Source organism: Megalops cyprinoides, chromosome 19 (assembly GCF_013368585.1).
Source record: "Megalops cyprinoides isolate fMegCyp1 chromosome 19, fMegCyp1.pri, whole genome shotgun sequence".
In the NCBI taxonomy this organism is placed as follows: Eukaryota; Metazoa; Chordata; class Actinopteri; order Elopiformes; family Megalopidae; genus Megalops; species Megalops cyprinoides.
The window spans coordinates 6,450,653-6,472,730 of record NC_050601.1 but is presented as its reverse complement, the minus strand read 5'-3'; the positions used below and the strand labels follow the sequence as shown (position 1 = coordinate 6,472,730).

Genomic DNA, 22,078 nt, shown 5'->3' with positions numbered 1-22,078 from the left:
TGTGCTAGATGCCAACCTGATTCAGAGATGCAGATGATTCAGCAAGTTCACTGTTCACACTATGAACCCCTTTGACATTCATTATTAAATTTGAATGTATTGCCTTCTGTTGCATCCACTATGTGTGAAATGTGCCCTGCCCTAAAGGCTTGCCCTGTAGTGAACTACAGCTCCAAGCAAGCAAACATGGAACAGTGAGCAGTAATTCTCACCGGAATTTATTTATTCTTGTTTTGTTGAAAAATATGACCAGCAAAACTCCAGATATAAAATAATCAGAATCGTCCTTTATCCATGCTTGCTTGGGCGATCATAATACTAGAAGGTTAGACTGTGTTCACACGTAGCGTCTTTTTTTAATGAAAAACGCTGGCCAGAGCATTTTTTCAAGTTAAAAAAAAAAAACGCCGGCAGCGTTTTTTCCAAGAGGCAGAGAGCGTCTTTTGTTGCCATAACAACAGTAGCATGTACAGTAGCATGTTAGCGATCTAGCTGGCTATACATTGTTGCAGAGCTAACGTTAGGTAACAGGCTAGTTTTGCTAACAACAAGCAGTAAACACAAACACTTTCCAGAAATTCCCATAATCCGTCCAGCATCTTTATGATGAATGTTATGATACCGTTTAACTGTCATGTTGTGCAGTTCACTGCGCTCAGAAACTAGCACAATTAACTTCTCCACCGCTACGTCCTCCATCTCCGCCTGTGATTGGTCAGCTGTCAAAAAGCGCTTGACGTAGGAAGTTTTTTTTTTTTTTTTCGGAGAAGTTGAACTTTTTTCAACTGAAAAAAAAAAAACGCCCTGAGCTGCAGAAAAAGACGCCGGAAAAAAAAAAACGCTCAGGACGTTTTTGAAAACACGGTATACTCCATAGGATTATTATGTAAAACAGACGCTGACAGCTTCAAAAAAGACGCTACGTGTGAACACAGCCTTACAGGGGACAAGTCCAAGACAGCAGCTTACATCTGAAAAGGTAGGTTGAGTTGTTTTGTTTGATGTTTTTAGAGACACGTCATTGGCCTACAATATTTTCCTATGTAATTGTAGCTCTTTTTGTGTAGACTCCATCATACCCACTAAGTGTACCTGGTAGACAAACCATGGGTAACTGAGGCTTTTGAGAATATTTTAAACAAAAAGAAACATGTCTTCTCTCAGGGTGATGCACAGCTAAAAAGGAGGCTCTAAGGTTCCTGGGTGGCTCAGTCAGCAAGGTGTCAGCCATCTCAACCAGCCATATCAACTACTGACAATGGCTAGGAGCCATGGTCTGTTGCCTTGGCCCCTTTTTCCCCCTCACAATTCAGAATGTCAAATTGTATCATAGAAATACAACTCATTTCTACAACCCCTGCTAACAATTCGGGAGAGTGCAGGCAAACACATGCTCTCCTCCCAATCATGCTGCTTCTTTTCACACTGCAGTCCCCGTGTCGGAGACATTAACTGGAGCAGGACACTTTATGGGCAGCTTTACACAGGCAGACTTTGGGCTTTATATTGACATAAATTTCCTTTGTGTCTGCTATGTAATGCCATGAGACATACAGATCCTGGCCTACCTATTCCACCTTGCCCCTACTGGAATAAAACTGATTTGTCTGGCTGCTGACATTGTTTGCTGATGACACAGGAGTCCACACCAGCACAGTAAAAGCAATTATCTTTTTTTTTTCTGCTGGGCATAGGAGTTGGTATGCTGGCCTGGTACCCTGACCTGGAACCCTCCTGTGTCATACTGCTCTCTCTTGTCACCCTGGATTAAGCGACATTGGCGCATGCAGGCTAAATTTGTACCTAACCTTAACACCTTTGACTGGGTGGTGCGTCAGGTCCTAGGAACAACGCTAATGGCTTTTGTGAACACTTTACAAGCTCTCATTGGATATCAAGCAGTTCTGATTTTTTCACTGATTCCTTTTTGGTGCAAATGTACACAAGTAGTGGGGGACTGGCAACTGACTAATGAAAAATCACTATTCAATGACATATTCCAATAGCAACAACAAGCTCTGAATGTTTCCATAAGCCCATAGGGTTTTGTATAGGACCTCAGCATTAATAAAACTGAGATGTATGGAAGACCAAAAAACAATTGCAAGGCTGAAAACGCACAGATGCAGAAAATGAGATGTTTACTGAGCTGTGGGCAGAGCACGGGAGGGTAACTGATCTGTCTGCAAACAGATACGCCTAAAATCGGTGTAAACACGACAACGACAACACTACGGGAAAGACATAGACTAGCAGCTTTTCTTAGAAACAGTCTGTGACATCGGATGTTGGGAGCAATGATGAAGTGCTTTATGACCTTATAGGGTAGCGTCAGAGACACGGTTGGCACTGTAGTTCCAAAACTGTCACGGAGTCCAGAGGTGGCGACACAGTTTCCTGATTTCAAAACTCAAAGTGTTGCGTCAGGCCCTACTCTGCTGATTCACAGTAACCTGCGCACAGTGCGCCGGGATCGTTTGGAATACGTAAATTTTCAAAAATTGTAATGTGAGCACTGAGACAGAGCTTTAAGTGGATCCTGCTTAGTTCTGCTCCTCGCCATATTTTTTGTCAAGGGTGAGTGATTGTTTGCGCTTACACTGCGTGAACCTGTGGCTGAAAAAGACAGCGTAGGCTTTGCTTCTCAGAATCATCGAAATCATTGTGATTTTTTTTTCTTTTATGTGATATCCTCTGTCTAACCACTCGGTTTTATCTCCGAGCTGTGGTCGGTGGTTTCCAAGACAGAGTTGACTTTTGCCAAACCTAGGTGCCTAACAGAGATTGTGCAGGATGAGAGAAAGGAAATGACACATTTATATTTTTGTCATTTAGCAGACGATCTTATCCAGAGCAGCTTACATAGGTAGCTATTTTACCCATTTGTACAGCTGGATATTTACTGAGGTAATTGTGGGTTAAGTACCTTGCCCAAGGGTACAACAGCAGCGCCCCAAGGGGAAATTGAACTGGCAACCTTTTGGTTACAAGTCCTGCTCCTTAACCGCTATGCTACACTGCCACCCTTATGATCACGACACATGATCATAGCAGATCAATGTGGATACCAGTCTATGAACAGAAAGCTGAGTGAAGCCCTGTTCAATTACTTGACTCCTTCTCTGAATTGGTGCATCTCCTTTGGCAAAATCATAATTTAAGATCTTATTATTTTATGGTGATGGTTCCCCCCATCAGTTCAGTGGTTCTTTGCAGTGTGCTTATGTAATGTGATTTAAATATCAAGCTGGCTCTTTTGCTGAGGTTCACTGTTGGTCTTTGGGAACTTTTCTGTAGTTCAGCTTGTGCACTAGTGGAATCTGTCATTGCCTGAGCAGTGCGCCAAAACTAACCATCTGGTAATTTTGGAACTCTGTCTGTTATGAATGTTAACAAAGTGTTGCCATCAGCACTCATGGAGGCTGCACACTGCTACAGATATCAAATTTTTATGACCATATATTCAGCTCTTGCATTCCCTGTATTATATCTCGGCATTTTCACCACCAGGTGGCATATGTTGATGGTTGTGTTTACCTATATGATTAAGAGCTCGTACAACCCTTGTAAAAAATTAATATATATTTTTGTGTTTTCAAACACAAAACTGTGCCTAATTTTTCAGTATTACTCCACGTATACACAGACTGGCTATTTGACTGCCACAAGTAAGCCTGTAAAGGTTTCAGTTTACACAGTGTTGCTTTTGGAAGAGCTGTTGGCCTAACTAATCTCTGGCCTGCAGGGAAATCAACTGATGAGGCGCATGAATTTTTCTGGTTCGTTCCTCACCACCGGACTTGGTCTCAGATAAACATAGTACACTCCTTTCCTTTGACATTAGATGTTCCACTGTAATGAGTTTTAAAGTTGATTTGCACAGCTGATGCTGTGAACTTGAACAAGCTCGTCAGGAAAGCCAGCTCTGTCATAGGTGGCGGAATTGAGCTGGACTTACTAGGGGCGCTGGTGGAGAGGAGGATGCTTAAAAGGCTGGTGAGCATCCTAAACAACACCTCCCATCCTCTCTATGACGGGCCTGTGAAGATGAAGAGCACCTTCAGTGGCAGGCTGATCTCCCCCAAATGTTCCACTGAGAGGCACAGAAGGTCATTTCTGCCTGCAGCCATCAAACTATACAACTCTTCCCCTCTCTGCTGCAACGTGGGATTGACTGGCACCTGATGCCCTGTGCTGTTCCCCCCCACACACATAATCTTTGCACATGGGACAATAACTGTTCTCTAGCTATCTGGTCAGGATTTGCACTATAGAGTTATCATTGTTATGCACATTGTACAACAATAACTGTTTTTCTACTGCACTTCATACTGTATAATAGCATATAATATAATATAATAATAGCATATAATATAACATATAATAGCATAACCTTACTCTTGTTTATTCTTGTTTCATAATTCATTATATACTTTGTATATAATCATAGCACAAGGATGATAACTTCTCTATCTCACTATTCTCATTTATTTATTATATGACAACTACAGAAGTACTGCATAACGCATAATTGCACAAACATCTTTCTCTTTGTTGTATTTTATACCTCTCTATTTATTTTATTCGATTTATTCTTTTGTTGTTTTTGATGTGTGCCGGACAGTGCAGTTGTGACACTCAAATTTCCTTCAGGATTAAAAAAGTATTTCTTATTCTTATATACTAATTTATGGGAATAAAGTTCTGTTAATCTTTAAGCCATGCTATGGACGTAATGCTACTCTTGGTGGTATGAATATGAATTTATATCATATAGATGTGGAAATTTAGAAGGATCTAGTCAGAAGAAACAAAATAAACTGTAAGCAATGACTTGGTTATTTTCACATTACTTTAATCTGGGCGTCTGTCTGCTGCCTGCTTGCATTCTCTGTTTGCACTTTCCTGAGTGCTTCTTATTAAAACAGCATGGTGGTATCCAACTCAGTGGTGCTCATTTTGCTGACCAAATGCCTTGCCTAATGGATAGTCTACACCATCCACAGGAAACTCCAAACACGTTTTCTTGCTGGAGAATGAAGATACCTAACAAGAGAGTAGGTAAAAACAGATTGAAGTAACATTTAGATTGAAGTACACTATATGGCCAAAGGTATGTGGAGACCTGACCATCACACCTATATGAGGTTATTGGACATCCTATTCCAAAACCATGGGCATTAATATGGAGTTGCCCCCCCCCCCGCAGCTATAACAGCTTCCACTCTTCTGGGGAGGCTTTCCACAAGATTTTGGAGTGTGTCTGTGGGGATTTGTGCCCATTCATCACTCCAGGGAATGCATTTCCACTGCTCCAGAGTCCAGTTCCCGCATGCTTTGCACCACTCTAGCCGTCGCTTGGCATTGCGCATAGTGATGTCGGGCTTGTGTGCAGCTGCTCGGCCATGGAAACCCATTTCATGAAGCACCCGACGCACAGTTCCTGTGCTGATGTTGCAGCCAGAGACAGTTTAGAACTCTGTAGTGAGTGATTCAACAGAGGATAGGCGGAATTTATGTGCTACACGCTTCAGCACTCGGGGGCCCCGCTCTGTAAGTTTGTGTGGTCTACTGCTTCGTGGCTGAACTATTGTTGCTCCTAGATGCTTCCACTTGACAATAATAGCACTTACAGTTGACCGGGGCAGATCTAGCAGGGCAGAAATTTTGCGAACTGGCTTGTGGCAAAGATGGCATCCTATGACAGTATCACGTTTAAAGTCACTGAGCTCTCCAGTGTGACCCATTCTACTTCCAAGGCTTGTCTATGGAGATTGCATGGCTATGTGCTTGATTTTATGCACCTGTTAACAATCGGTGTGGCTCAAACACCTGAACTCAATAATTAGGAGAGGTGTCCACATACCTTTGGCCATATAGTGTATCTTTCTTGACCTGTCAAGCAGTATCAAACTGTACCTATGAACCTACAGTTAGTAATGGGAATCTGAAGCATCATGAGCCCAATAATGGCTGGGGCTGCCAAAGCAAAGCACCCAGACTGGTTCAGATCAATGAGTCATCAATAACACAGGCTCTTTTGCAATTCTCATGGCCTCACTCTCCCATAACAGCCCACAGTTATGTACTGTCAAGCACGATTCTGAAAGAGGTGCACATTCATGGTGGCGTGCGTTTCAATAATGAGAGAAAGAACAAAAGAAAGCAGAGTCAAATCAGAAGTAACAGGTTAAACGGTAACACCGGAACTGCAAGCGGTTTTGCTTGATCAAAAAAAAAAAAAAAAAAGAAAATGAAAGAAAAGAGCAAAATCAATTATGGAAAAATAAGAGTGAAAAAAGTCCAGCGGAAGACGGGTTTTTTTCAGCTCTGCTGTTTGTCAAACTTCAGATGTTGTGGTACTTAACTGAAGAAGTCTGCGATCACATCTACCCCCTGTTTTTTTAGCACTTGAAAACAAGGTCAGATATTATCTTGGAAATGGATAACCAAACAGAAGCTGTTTTTAATTTTTTTTTATCACACTGTTTAATCAGACACAGCAGTGAATAGAAATTGGACATTCAATTGCCTCAACTGCTAACAATAAAAACAAAACATTTGGTTCATGTCTCAAAATTCTTTTTTAATGGTTTTGGTTCGGTTCTCAATTTCATATTAACTTCACATTACTTACATTATATTCACATGTTTTTACTCATTTGATATACAACACCCTCCATACTCATGAATAAACATAAATGAAGACATAAATAATTTAAAAAACACCTAGCGCACAATGTTACCCTTAAAACAAAATTAAATTTGTTATCCTTTCATCTTTCATCATACTTTTAAGTAATCTTAAAAACAACAAAGTAAATCTACACCAGCATTCTACTTATTGGAAGTTCAGTGGAAGCCTCTGGAGCTATACAGAGACAAAGGCTTAACATTTCTGTGTAGTTTTACATTACATTATTGACATTTAGCAGACATGCTTATCCAGAGTGACTTACATAGGTTACAGTTTTATCCATTTACACAGCTGGATATTTACAGAAGCAATTCTAGGTTAAGTACCTTGCCCAAGGGTACAAGTGGCCCAGTGGGGAATCGAACCAGCAAACTTGTGGTTACGAATCCTGCTCCTTACCATTTAGCCACACTGCTGCCCTACTGGTATAAGAGAAGGTGTTTTACATCAGGCTTATCAGTAATACCTGTTCTTTGTATTCATTGTAAAATGCACTGATGGCAATAACAGAAGTAGGAAAGAGAGTGTGAACATAATAGAGCATGAACACTGTTAAAAACACAGCCTGAAAAATCATCTGTTGCAACATTTCCATGCAATCTTCTGATAATTTTCCCAGCAGTACACATCAGGGGGTAACTTAGGCTGTTATGTTTACATTGGATATTTTTAATTATCTTAATTTTACGTTAATCTCCATGTGAAAACTGGTTCAGGAGAGCCAGGGGCGAAGTTCACATTTTTGCTCATACTTTGGCATAAACGTCCGTCTTTGTCTGGCTGGTTGTGATTTTACCAGCAGGTAGATGTAACATTTGATTTGATTGTCTGGATAACCTCTTTTGCTGCTCACTTGCACATGTGGGCCACTTCAGCCATGATGGCGAGTCTTTGGATGCGGGTTGCTTTGAAAGGTGAACATAAAGCCAGCCAAATAAAAGAAACAGATATGAACAAAAATATGAACTGAGAATTCAGTCCTGTGGTGTAAATGTAGCCATACAGAGCACAGGAAATTCATCAATAGCATGCATTATCATGTTTAAGCTCTCTAGAGGCTGCAAGTAAATGGTCATTGATCTCCACAAACTGGGAGATGATCATAATGGAATTCACAGAAAAGCTGAAACTACCACCTTCCACTGTAAATTCCTTTACTGTGGCAACCCTGTCAGAAAGATGCATTTCTATCTTGTCACCACAGGCTATGAGACAAGTGGTTCACAAGGCAACCACAAACCCAAAGGCATGGTTGAAGCTCCTCTAAACAAACTGGCAATGTCAAACAAAACCATGCACAAAAGTTGCAATCTCGTCACAAGTTGCAAGGGGGGAAACTAAACTATGAAGATTTTCCCAAACTACCTCTGAATGATAACAGGATGCATATCCATTGATCAGATGAAATGAAAATTGTCCTTTGTGGAGTGCTCATCATCTTTCATAGCATAAAAATGTGTGACTTATTTTGAAAAGAACCAATGCTGAATGTGAATTAGAGGGGGATTTATTATGCTTTTGGGTTATTTTGCATGTATGGGTCCTGGAGCCATTGTTAAGGTAGAGGGAGTTATGAACTACAACTGGACAAAAACCTGTTTCCCTCTGCCAAGAAGCCCAAACATGGATGAAAATGCAAAATACCAGCATGACAATGACCCAGATTAATGGTATATGGTAATGTTACAGTGATACAAAGAAATGGTTAACTGAGCACAAATAAAAATTCTCAGTTGATCATCTCAACTTACATTCTTCAATCCTATCCAATAATTTTGGTTCAATCTCAAAAAAGCATTTTAGAAACTGAGGGACCAAGAGAAGGAATGGTGAAAAATATCCTCTCAGAAGTGCCAAAACCTCATAAAACTCTATGGAATGCAATTTACAGGTATAATCTATGCCAAAGGATAGGTGTGAATAAGTATGTCAGTACTTCGGCCCCCTAGCTGTTGTTTTTGTGTTTCTCTCTGTCTGTCAGTGTCGTCTGTGTGCTTTTGTTTACAGTTCCCATGTGTTCCGGCCCTACCCCGCTTTCCTCCTCGTCAGCCCAGCCCCTTATACACCCTGCTTGTCTCTGTCTTGTTGCCAGTTCGTCTCAGTGTTTATCTGTTGCGTATCCACCTGATTACTCTGTGTGTTGATCCTGTGCTGACTCCTGCCTGACTTCTGACTTTGTCCCTACCTGCCGTCCTGCCTTGGTTGCCTGATCTGCTTGCCTGCCTGCCTGGTTTGACCCAGCCTGTTACCGTTTTGATCCCTGCTCCTTGTTTGTTCTGCCTCGGACTGCCTTCCTGGTTATTGACCCTGCCTGTTCTGCCACCACGAACTTGCCCTGCGATTCTAAATAAACCACTTGGAACCTGAATACACCTGGTCTGTATGTGAGTCCGTGCCTGTGCCCTGACAAAGTATGACCATGTTTTCTGTAATAATACATATTACCTGGAACAGTGTTCCACTGTTACAATTAGTAAGCGCTCCACTTGCTTGACCTCTTGTGGCCTCTGGGAGACAAGGAGCTGTTGGTGCTTCTGAAGACTTACTGTGAGCACAAAAACTGAGCTCTCGTTGATGTGGAAATGTTTTGGGATGAAATCTGGACTTGGGAAAGGATAATCATCCACCAGTGAATAATGTAGTTTTGAGATTCAGACTCATTATCAGTACTAAATGGCCAGCCACAAATCTTTTCAGTCCATCAACTTGGATGAAAATGAATTCGGATTCAGACTCATGATTCTTTGAATGAAACCCACAGACTGATTCAACTCAACTAATGTGAGCCAAAAACCTTTGGAGACCGCAGAACCACATTCTGTGCTGTTCGCTCGAATACTCGGTGTACTCATTCATAAGAGGGCATATTTCACATTTTACCAGGGTCATCACCGGCTGCACAAATGAGGCCAAGTACCCAAATACCCTTAAGTATTTCAGTACTGATAATCACTCTCAGATGTTTATTGTAACCAATGGTTTCCTTTTGATTGTTCAGGGGGATAACAGAAAAATAAAGAACCACAAGTGAAAGCTTCTGATACCTTTCTGAACACCACTGTCACCCCCCCCCCCCCCCCCCCAAAAAAAAAAAAACCACACGCACTCACACAAAGAGAAGATGAAAATGGGTTTGTCTACTTAATAGTGATAGCTGATGAGCTTTGGGGGGGGGGGGGGGGGGGGGTATAGGGGGGTGGAGTGGAGTGGTTACAACCAACCTATCCCTCAGTTTTAATTTCTGTTGTGTTTTGGAAAAATCATGAGGGCAAGAGAAAACATGAAAACTAAGGAGGTAACATCTATGCAGACAAAAGATTAACTCACTGTCATGGAATCATAATCAAATGACACTCAAATAAACTGTATTGGCATAGCCTCTTTCAGTTTGTCATTACATCATATATTTACCATATATTTATGTGTAAAAACAGTAATATGCACCTGTTTTACCATGTCTGAAGTGCAACAGTAACTGAATACAGAGTCTGAGTTTGAGCATGTCTGAAATGGCCAAAGTGAGAGCATGGACACACAGCGTTACTCATACTTGGAGTGAATGCATCTGTCAGTGGCTAAGGGTGCTTTTGTCTCTCAGTTTAATATTAGCAATACCTGCACAGGTGTGTACATATGTGTTTGTACTGTGTTTGTAGGTGCTCAGTGACAAAAGGTATAGGTAACAGAACCGTGTTGTGCTGTCTGTATACCTTTACACTGCTCTTTATACATTCACAGGGAACTTAGGATCTCATTCATTTTGCCAGCTCCACACAGACTGAGAAATGTGCGTGGGAGAGACATGCTGACATTTTACCATTTTTTCTTTTGCCTCATCCTCCACTGACTGTGGCTTCCTGGTAGAGATATACACATTCATCAAACCCAAGTGAGATTGTGTCGTGTCTCCTCCTCCAATGTAACCACGAGAGAGAGAAAAGAAGAGAAGTCACACAGTTAAAGAAGAGAGCGCACCGGCAGATTGGGACCAAGGCATCTGGATTCTCTGATCGAATGGACAGCTGGAATCAGAGGTAACACTTAGCAATGGCATTTCAATTGCCACTTATCATTTTGCCAAAATAAGCAAAACACAAAGAATATCAGAAACAGGTCGTCATGATTTCATATTTGAGATTAACTAATTGTAAGATAACAATTTTATCGATGCGTACTCTCACAGAAATTTCTTCAAATTTGGAAATAAGTTGTCGTGTTTTTTGTTCCTAGCCACGAAAATAAGCCACTACACTCACAAAATATTCACAAACATTTAAGCTTTTTTTCGCAAGTGCACCTGTTATCCATGACCAGGTCTTTCTAAGCATCCACGCAAACTCGGTATTACAAGAGGCGCAAGTATGTGACGTTGTGTGAAACGCTTAATAATGGCATCGTAAACGTATTTGGCATGGAACACAGACAACGAAGGCAGCGATTTATAATGACTTGTATAAAGAGGCGAATCCACATTGTCGAGCCAAGCTCTGTACCTGCTTTTTGAGCAGTATGCGGAAAGTAGCTTATCTGACCGAACTACAGTAACGCAAGACGTACCATTTCGATGCTTCAGTTCAAGACACCGGCTAGTTCTGAAACATATGGACTCCTTCAGTTACATTCACCAATTGCTGAGGGGTTTAGATCTCATCAAGTTTCCTATAATACACATTTTCCAAGAACTTTTGACCGGGGCGCGTAGATCAGCAGTGAGTCACAAACCACAGCATACACTATCTCTTTAAGTTGAAAGAGTAGTTTGGGTTGTGAGATCATTTTCGGGGCAGTACCGGAGAAGACATCAGTCATTTAGTCAAACCAGGTTGCCAAACGTTGTCACAAACGCTTTCGACAACAACGGCATTGGGTTTCTGTTCTCCGGTATTGTACTGCGGGCAGTTTCAACACCCATTTCTGGTGTCAGCACTTTCGACTGTTTTCCATACTTTACATGGTATTGTGGTATTACAATGGAAGTACACTACCTTTTCAAACGACTTTGGTTTTGCAGTTCATTCTATATGCCTACATCTGTAATAAACAATGTACTGATATACTTTGGAGTGTATGCAGCACATTTCAATATTAAGTGGAATATATTGCATATATTTATATTTTAAATTTTTGCATTATTCGATTTCATTATTTTTTTGCATTATTATTATTAATAATTTGCATTATTCAAGGTATTCATAAAGAATAAATGTGGTCTAAGTGCTGGTACTGCGTATCCCTTTTTCCACTTTACTTGCGTCAACAAGTTCCTAGACAAAATAAATATTTCCTTACGATGTGCAAAGGCAAATTCTCTCACGTTGCTAAATGTCACGGAAACAATTTCTTCTGTCCCATCAGAATGACACAGTAGGAGTAGCCTAGCGATGGAGTCCGTGGGCCCAGTGTCTCTTCTTTTCCTACTCTCTGTGCAACTCCAGCCGAGCTTCTCCCACCCAAGTAAGATCATCCACCATAAGAAGGACCATCCATGCTGTTGGTTGGATTTGATTCGTTCATTAACTCAGTGCTTTTTTTTTTTTCAGGGAAAAACTGCAGTGTGGTGAAACCTGTTGATGCTTTCTTTCTCCTCTTGTTTTCTTTCATAGGCCTGACTTGCCGCAGTGATGCTATCAGGACACTCACCTGTAACTGGGACAGTACAGGAATGCCTCCCAAAACAGACTGTAGCCTCCATGGAGAAATTAATCAAATAAATTTAAAGTATGTTATGTAAGAAAGCTGTGTGGGGAACACACACATGCACACATGCGTGTGCGCACACACACACACACACACACACACACACACACACACACACAGTATTAAAATATGCGACCAGCATATCCCAGTATATGGGAATATCAGAATAGGTTATATTTGACAACAGAAAAGGCCTGATCAGGTTTTTGCTTATCTTCCATCTTCCAACACAGACTGAAGACTCACTTCTTCAGACTGCATCATGGTTCCACCTCAATCCAAGCCCCCTAACACCTGCTACTTGTAGTACTTGCTGTTTATTTTGAAGTGTAGTATTGTGATGTGTTTTGGATTCTTTGACCTAATGACTGACATATGGCAGTATACTTGGCTTCCCTTGTCTAGTCAGGTTTCACAAGGGAAGGTAGGGTTTGGGCTTGAATAGTGTTATGCTCACACTCACTGGTCTGGGAGTGTTGTTAGCCTCGTGTGATACTGTTGCTCATTCAACTTGAATGGATACACTTATGATCTCTTGTGCTGGAGGTCACTCTGGATAAATAAATGTAATGTAATGTAATGTAATGTAATGTAGTCTTTTGCCCTATAGGAGCAGCTGTGATCTAAAGCCCTTGAAGGACCAAGACCGCACTGTACGGAGTTGCCAGCTTGTTTTTGAGAATCGGAAAGTGAGCAGTGTGTGAATCTCTTTTACTATGTAGAGAATAATATAGTTTTATTACTTCACTTTCTTTAACTGGATCATTTCTTAATCACTCACACAGTAGCATACAGTATTCCAATTTAATATAATTCGTTAAACCAGTAAAAATAAATAAAGCTGTCTGTCCAGTTTAGGTTTCCTAAAGCAATCATGTCGCAGCTGTAGATCAGTTGATCCTTCAGACATTGTTGAGAAAGAAGATCTCTCTTTTAATTAGGATATAATATAATTAACAGTTACCATCACCTATCAGATCCCTTGGTTTGTCCATGAAATGCAATGCCACCTAAAAGAATTAGGTGAAGGATCGGGTACATTGTTTCATCTGTTCTCAGAGGTGTATGCATATAACTACGAATTAGCTGCAAAGACATCATTTTGTTGAGTTGTTCTGTATCTCTTTGATGTTCTGTTTTCAGTGGTTCCGGACTGTCTTTAAAGCAAATATTGCAGTGAAATGCCAGAACTCCACCAACTCCACCATTCTTGCTTTAAAAGATTTCAAACCCACCGAGAACAGTGAGTATTTCTCTGATGTTTAGATTTCTGCACCCAGTCAACACCATATTGGAGGGATCTCTGTTGGAAGTCAGGGTCAGACATAAATTCACATCAATGTCATGTGTAGCTGTGGTCCCTTTTACTGTTTAGTGTGAGTGTGTGTGTAGATATACACAGGGGGTAGACAAAATAATGTTAAATATTTACTAAATGATTTGTTATGAATATGTATTTATTGATGTGGAGTTTAATCCTTCTTGGAATTCTGTTATAAGTTTTGAACTGATTCTGTTTGACCATTTTTCAAGAATGAAAGCCTCCAGTTCCTTGAGAGGTAAAGGAGGTGGAAATCTGCATATTGTAGAACTATGCATATAGGTTCAGTGATGTTTAGATCAGGTTAAGATCAGGTGATTGGGGAAACCATGGAACCATGACTTCATCCTGGTGTTCATGAAACAACTCTTGAATCTGGGATCTGGGGATCTTATTGTATTGGAATATGGGAGTATCTTGGGAAAACAATGTGGGCACCATGGGGTATGGCTGGTCACCTAAAATAGCTTCATATTCCTTGGCCGTAATTCTGACAATTGCACCCAATGACTCCCATGAGATGGCTGCTCATACCATAGCAGATCGAGAACCATGTTTAACAGCTGGAGAAAGTCAAACATAAACCCATCCAGATGTAGGAAAAAGAGTAAACGACGGCTTTTCGAACCAAATTACTTTCTTCCACTGTTCAGAAATCCAGGTTGTGTGCTCATTATACCAGTTCCCTCAAAAAATGAATGTTTGACTGAGCAGTGTCTCTTTTTGTTTTTCTGCAGTAAAAATGAATGCCCCTGGTAGACCCATCATCTCCAAATCCAACATCTCCTGGAGTTTTGACGTACCTGTCTCAACATATAAGTTTGACTATTCTTTCCAGATGCAGTACAAGAAATCAGCCCAGCTATGGCAGGTGAGCAGAGAGGTGTGTCATGGGACATCAGTAGATCTTCAGGTGAACTCAGGTGACCAGTTCTGTGTCACCACCATGATGACAAAATTCCTGTCTGTTTGTGTGTGTGTCTGTGTGTCTCAGAATGTGGTGCCCTGGGATTTTAGCAAACAACAGATGTCGGTGGAGTTAAATGAGGATGAGTTGGAGGAGGGACAGCAGTATGAGGCCAGGGTTCGAGTCAAGCCTGAGGGGAGTAAATTCAAAGGGGAGTGGAGCAGCTGGAGCCCTGTTGCATCCTGGAGGTCAGAGGTCGGGAGGTCATCTGAAAAACGCACCATCCCTCCTGGTATAGGTAACATTAACCAACTGTCTAATGTCACAGGTGTTTTTACCTTTACGGGATCCTGTCTATTTCCCCCGCTGGCATGATGAAAAATCTGTTCAGTTTCCTCTGCTTGTACTTATGTTGCTGTTTTACATGGTTTTACTGGGTGGTTGAAGCTCTCAGGTGAGAGAATGATCTCTGTCTGTCTCCCTGTCTCTCCCTAGTGCAGGGCTCGGTGTTGGGGCTGATCGTAGGACCGGTGGCTGCTGTTGCTGTGCTGCTGCTCCTCATCACCTGCAAGTGGCACGGAACCAGCTGGTGAGCACGAGAGAGAGCCGCACGACTACGCCATCACACAGGGCCAGTCTTTTACAATACAAACACATACCTAATAAAAATGAGGTGTCAGTATGAGGCAAAATGTACCAAAACACCAAAAACAACATGCAAGAAATGAACCTGTAATGTCTGTCAAAACATTGCTATTTTGGACTGTGTCTGCTTCTTTGTTTTAATATCCACGTAAGGCACCAGTCTCATAACATGCAAATGTGTATATAAAAATTATAAGCATATTTTGTATGTGTCTATAATTTTGTATATATACTTTTTATTTATTTTGGGCATAGCTGAGGGCCACCTTGGTTAAGCCTCTTGTGTAGTAACATTATCAATTTCTTGGTGGAGCGTATTCCGGAAAATTCCAATGATGCACATAATTAGCTGGGATGGCAACTGTTGGTTAAGCCCTATTCCCCAACTGCCCGCATGGCAACATGGGATCTTGAGCCCAAAACGCAGGCTCCTTTGTAAACTAACACTGGAATGCTGCAAGCCTTTATGACAAAAGTTGGAGTCCGAGGATAATTCTCCTTGGTCTATCAAAGATAATTCAGAGCAAGAAGATATTCATTTGTATTTTTTTAAACAAGACAATAATAATCATGGTCATGTTGACACACAGGTCTTGGCACATACAGTTAGTTTTGTGGATGACTAATGCAATGAACAGGACAAATCCAAAGTTTCTCCTCTTCCCTGTTTTTAAGGGTTTATAAGCTGCAATTCCCACATGTGCCCAACCCCTCCAAGTACTTTGATGCTCTGAACACCGTTCATGGAGGAAACTTCCAGGTAATTACTGAAAGCTCAGCAAGAGTTCCATCATATTCAGGGGATAGAATGGTGGGGGGCACTTCATGACATGGTCACATTTTGTGTCATGAAGCACAAATAATATGAAACATATTGTACATTACATTACTGGCATTTAGAAGATGCTCTTGTCCAGAGAAACTTACATAGGGTCCAGTTTTTTTCAATGTTACCTATTTACAGACGGTCCCCGACTTACAATCGTTCGACTTACGATTTTTCGACTTCATGATGGGGTGAAAGCGATACACATTCAGTAATAACTGCACTTTGAATTTTGAATTTTGATCTTTTCCCGGGCTAAGGATATGTGGTACGATACTCTCTCGTGATGCTAGGCAGATCCTGTGCGATCATGAGGTTAAACAACTGATACTCTACAGTGTACTGTGTTGCCAGCATTTTTTGGATGTTGTGTTTTGTGTTTCTGTTTTTCATTTTCAGTACAGTATTTAATAAATTACAAGAGATATTCAACACTTTATTATAAAATAGGCTTTGTGTTAGATGATTTTGCCCAACTGTAGGCTAATGTAAGTGTTCTGAGCACATTTAAGGTTGGCTAGGCTAAGCTATGATGTTTGGTAGGTTAGATGTATTAAATGCATCTTCGAGTCATGATATTTTCAACTTACGATGGGTTTATTGGGACATCCCGTCGGAAGTTGAGGAGCATCTGTATATTTACTGAGGCAATTCTGAGCTAGGTACCTTGCCCAAGGGTACAACAGCAGTGCCCCAGCAGGGAATTGAACTGGCAACCTTTCAGTTACAAGTCCTGCTCCTTACCCCTATACTACAATGCCATTCTGCTACCAAAGGAGTAGTTACTCTTGTAGTAGACTGCTTAATCAGGTTTAATGCGTAAAGGGCAGCTCTCTGATGTTAAGCACAACGCTAATGCACTGCAGGAAGAACTTCACCACGCGAAAAGCCCCAGCTCACCTGGGAAACACAGGCTGAGCTACGCTGTTTGGTGTGGTTTCTTTTTCTTTGAATCCCTGACCATGACGGATGTACACAGGCAACACAAGTTCGCAGAATAGAGAAGACACAGACACACACTCAAAATGTGTAGTTCCCATGATGAACCATTTTTGTGCCACACGTAAGCTGAGGTGGAGAGGGAAGGATTTAACAGGGCAATAGTTAGGTGGGCAGACTGGAAATTTTCCCAGGTCAGTGGGGAACTCCTCACCATGTCCCACCGAGTACTGTGGGAGAATTAATGACCAGAGAGAGACAGGATCTTGGTTTAGTGCCTCTTCTGAAAGCACTGCACTGGAGCATTGGTTTTCTAATGTTTGAAGTGACAACACTACCTCTTATTGTATTATATTGTACGTACTAACCAAGCCCAGCCACACTTTTGATTTGATTGGCAAAGGTTATTTGAGGTGGTTTGGCTGATGGCAAATACTGTCATTCTCTTGCAGTGTGGTACAACAACAGCTGTACGCAGCATTGTCTTGCACTTTAAGAGTGCATAATTCTGCTGCACTTTGCACGTGTGTTCCAATCTTGGCTGGGTTCTCTGATTCTTTTCTCTCTAATCCTGTCCAGAAATGGCTGAGCCCCATGTTTGACCCGGAATCATTTGAAGTCCCCCAGTGTTTTGACGACATCTCCCCTGTGGAGGTGTCCAAAGCCAAGGACGTCACCGCCCTGCTCTACAAGGAGCACAGCAGAAGCCTTGCGGAGCACTGGGACAGCAGTGCAGGGTCTTCCTGCTTCTCCAACATGGGCTACTTCTACTCCAAGTACCCAGGCTCTTACGAGATAGACGCATGTCCAGTATATTTCAGCTACCAAGCAGAAGAGGGGTGTGCAGAGGAAGAGGGGGGTGGGGAAGGGGTGATACTCGATGACGGCCCTCTCCAAACCAGCTCCTCCTACGAGTGTCTGGAGCAACTGGGAGAACTCCATGGGGAGCCGCAACACCCAGATCCAGGCTGCAGGGTAGGGAATGAGGACCAGGAAAGCTGTGAGGAGGAGAAGGCTGAGGACGGTCCAAAGGAAATGGGTGACTCTTCTCCTCCTGCAATCGTTCTCCCTTTGAGCCTTCCTGGTCAGATGCCCTTCTCTTCCTCTCTGTTTCCCCATCACCTTCCCGGCTTCCCACAGCCCCCCCTCGCATTCCAAGGGTTTGACTCTGGTATGGCAGCTGGCAGCAGTGACACCTCATGTACACTAGACGGAGCGCTTGGTGGAGCTTCCTTAGGGAAAATTGAGCCGTCTAGTGATGGGTACATGTCAGTGACAGAAACACAGGTCTCCTAAGAACCAGCTATGTAGCTAGCTGTCAGTCATAAGCATTGATCATTTTCCAGTAAATTGCTGGCATTCTAGCCTCCATAGATTAAAAGCTAACTCATAATGTAAGCAATTGTTAGTCAGCGTCATCAAAGAGAGATGTAAATACTATTCATTTGCATTTTGCTGTTTTAAAATGAACAATTACAAAGACAAAAAATAATTGCATCTGGACATATTGTTAAGGTTTTATGCTGTCATGTAACAACTGTACCATAACACTGTCACATAAAAAGCCACATGTTGTTTTACATTTAAAATAGAACTATCTTTGATCAGATGGATTATTTTGTAATATTTCTTGTATTTCCTATATCCTGTCAAGAGATCAGTTTAAATACATTTGTGCAGTCAGGTAGTAGCAAATTTACCTAATACTACATTCTGAACAAATATGTTTGCATTATATTCATATATATGTACGCAAATTACGGTTAACAATATATAGAATTATTATAATGCTATTTTATTGAATGTAATGTGTTTCTTCTTATTGTGTGTTTGGAGAATTATTATGAATATTTCAGCAAGCCTCATTTATGAATGAAAAGCAATATTATGTTATGACTGAAATATCTAATATTTGGAGTCTTTGATGTTGTGACATATTTTATTTGTAACTCTTGCATAGGGTAACGTTATATGCAATGGTTTGAAATGGCTGTTCTCATACTTTCTTTCACATGGTTAGATTTGTCTTTAATTGCCAGTGTATTTCAATGCATGCCGCAGACAACAAAGATTATGTTGAATTTATTTTAGAATTATTTTTTTCTTTCGTATAGTAAATATAAAATGTATGCTGCTAATACAAGTTTAAGAGTCATGTTCTCTGACATCTTACATGAATGAAAAGATGATTCATTGTGCACTTGATTTTTTGAACGAACTCTTGTGTACTATTGCATGCATTCCTTGTTTTTATGTTTTTTTTTAAAATAAATAAATATGTAATCATATGGCGGATGGGTGGTGTGGACTTGCCATGTCTGAGTGCAGCTGTGGGGGTTTGGTGAGAGGAAGTGCTGTTTGCTTACAGGAAGCTGCCTTTCTGATATGACCTTGATTTTTTTTTTATTTGTGATAGCCTCTTTCAGACCTCTCAAACGCTTTCGCATTTGGGCATCTAGTTGGACAGATTGTTGGATTTCTTTAACAAATGAGGCTAAAATTTTTTCCTGCTACTTTTATGTAACAACCAGAGATGTATAAAGACAAAACAATAAGGCTGGCAGCACTGAGTGACACATGAAGGGGACTCTGGACATAATTGCCAGGACCAAAGACAGTCAGACATATAGCGTGCGAAGAAACGATGCATTTAACATGACAGATCAACTGCAACCGGCAAGGCTGTGGTATTGATGAGTGACAGACTGAAATTCAGTGGAAACCGCAATGACATCCAGATGTTTTTTTTTTTTTTGTTGGACGGCAACCCTTTCTATTTATTTATGTCAAAGTGGCTTTGTGGTTAGTGTGTATGCAGTAGTATAGAGGTTCAGTCCCCAGCTGATTCATAGAACATTCATTTTTGGGCTCCCTATATGGCAGCTATGAGATGACTTGGGGCTGGCATATTGTTCTGTACTAGTGTTGTTTTCGCGTGTAGAGCTACGTCAAGCCACAGTCTCTGAATGACTTTCCCTGCCCACATACTTCCTATCTGAGGGGAAAAGAAACTCAATGGAGCAGAGGACATTTACCTGACTGACTAAGGCCTTTCACAAGGTATCATTGCTGATATAAACAACTGTAGTTTGAAATGTTAGAAATGTGTCCAACTTACAGGCATCGTACAGAAAAGGGGGTGACTGAACTGGGTCTTGTGCTATAGGATATCCTTCCGATGTTCTGTAGAACATTAGCGAGAAAATCCACAACTGATTCTGAAACATGGCATCTATGATTTCAATCACTTTCTTAAAGTGGACCTTACTGTCTGTTGTGGTACAATGCTATTTCATATCCAGCTACGTTTAACATAAATGACACAATCATATGTCGTGAACACCCCAATAATACTGCTTTGAAATGTTGCCAATCCCCACCTTCCTACACACACAGTCTCTCTCTCTCTCACACACACACACACACACACACACACACACACACACACACATACACATACAGATTTTGTTGATTATTGTGCAGTTCCCTTATTTGACGTCAGTTAGATTTTTGTCTCTGGAAAAAAAAAGCCTGCAGAGACACCTTTGAAAAACTTCCCCAAAGCTGTTGTACTGTTAGCAGAAACATTTGCCTAGCAGTGAGGTTGAAGAGATACTGTCAGATCTCCTGCTTCGATAAGACAGAAGATGTCAGCTCAGTGTTTCTAAACTGAGTGACGCCAACCTGTCGTGACCTGGGTTTCTTAACGGAAGTGCCTCCTTGTGAAAGTTTAAGGGAGGGAGGGAGGGAGATGTAAGTCTGTAAATAATATATTCAGGTTTCTTAGAGACATGGTGTCAGTTTGTTTTGAAAAGTGCTGGGGACAACGACGGGTTTGACGTGTTCAACTAACTAAATGCTTTCAAAAAGTGGTGGGGATGAAATGGGCCATGACAAAAAGTGGTGGGGACATGTCCCCAGCGTAAATGATGCCTATGCTTAGAGGTACCTAAAATACATTTAGGCTTTTTTCAAGCAGTTGATTTTTTAATCCATTAGTGCACCTTATGCACCATCAAAAAAAATGAACTGGAATGATATCTGAGGGCTGAGCTGTTACTGAACAAACTAGTTATGCTATACATATCTACAGTTACCTTTTTATAGTACTCAAATAACCAAATATTGTTCAGAATTACATTTACACATTTACATTTATTCATTTGGCAGACGCTTTTATCCAAAGTGACTTACAAGTGAGGTAAAGTACAACACAAGTGAAAAATCACATGGACTCAACAATATTAGAAGCACTGCATGACCAGGTTTCAATGGTTGGCCAGGCAAGGTACAAACTAGCAGGTAAAGCTAACGAGTGCGTTAAACCAGTAGATTACTTTTTTATATGAATCATTTTATTTTATAGTTTATTAGGAGACCGTTTTAAGACACGAGAATTAAAAGATGGTTCCCATCTCTCAACCACATTGAAGGGTTTTAGACTCCAGGCCATTGAAACGATGGAGGAAGGCCTATTACCCCCTAACTTTCCTTTACTCTCTCCTGTTCAGTCTTGTTGTGTGTGGAGACGGGCTCACCTGCTCCTCTCAGAACTCCTTGCTCTCTGTCTCTCCTCAGGAAGAAAGCTACAGTGCACCTGGTGTCATCCAAAGGACAAGACCCAATGAATCACATCTGTCTCTCTGGGTGAGGTTGAGGCCAGCCTCAGAACAATGCTGCTTCAGCAAAGTTCAAGGAATTTTCAGGGGTTATGTGAAGGAGGAGCCTTCACCTGTCCCCAGAATGGCTGCAATGTTTATTAATATGGTGGCAATCATGTTTTCTTATTGGTTAAAATTTGAATGTTAAGGGTCCCCCCCCCCCCCCCCCCCCCATGTCCTATATTTGCAATAGACAGATCTCATACTATCAGCTTCATTTTAAACAGGTTAATTGTTTAATGCTTAATGCGTAATTGTGTGTAATTTAATTGTAGACAACCAGCCATTGGATAACGAGCCACACCTGCCTAGTTAAAGGCGTGGTAAATACAGGTGTGTGACTAGAGAGCAGGGAAAACTCACTTTTTCTTCTGCAGTTGACTGT

At 41.2% G+C, this 22,078-nt stretch overlaps 1 protein-coding gene across 1 annotated transcript; it reads left to right on the top strand.

Annotated features, from left to right (window-relative positions):
• Nucleotides 1-10,664: 10,664 nt before the first annotated feature.
• LOC118795175 (interleukin-2 receptor subunit beta-like) lies at nucleotides 10,665-18,391 on the top strand. The gene is made up of 10 exons (XM_036553565.1): nucleotides 10,665-10,731; nucleotides 12,053-12,151; nucleotides 12,301-12,415; nucleotides 13,005-13,083; nucleotides 13,538-13,637; nucleotides 14,453-14,586; nucleotides 14,710-14,920; nucleotides 15,118-15,211; nucleotides 15,943-16,027; nucleotides 17,612-18,391. Exons 2-10 carry the CDS (start codon nucleotides 12,079-12,081, stop codon nucleotides 18,326-18,328), a joined length of 1,608 nt encoding a protein of 535 aa, XP_036409458.1. The 5' UTR covers nucleotides 10,665-10,731; nucleotides 12,053-12,078; the 3' UTR covers nucleotides 18,329-18,391.
• Nucleotides 18,392-22,078: the final 3,687 nt, after the last annotated feature.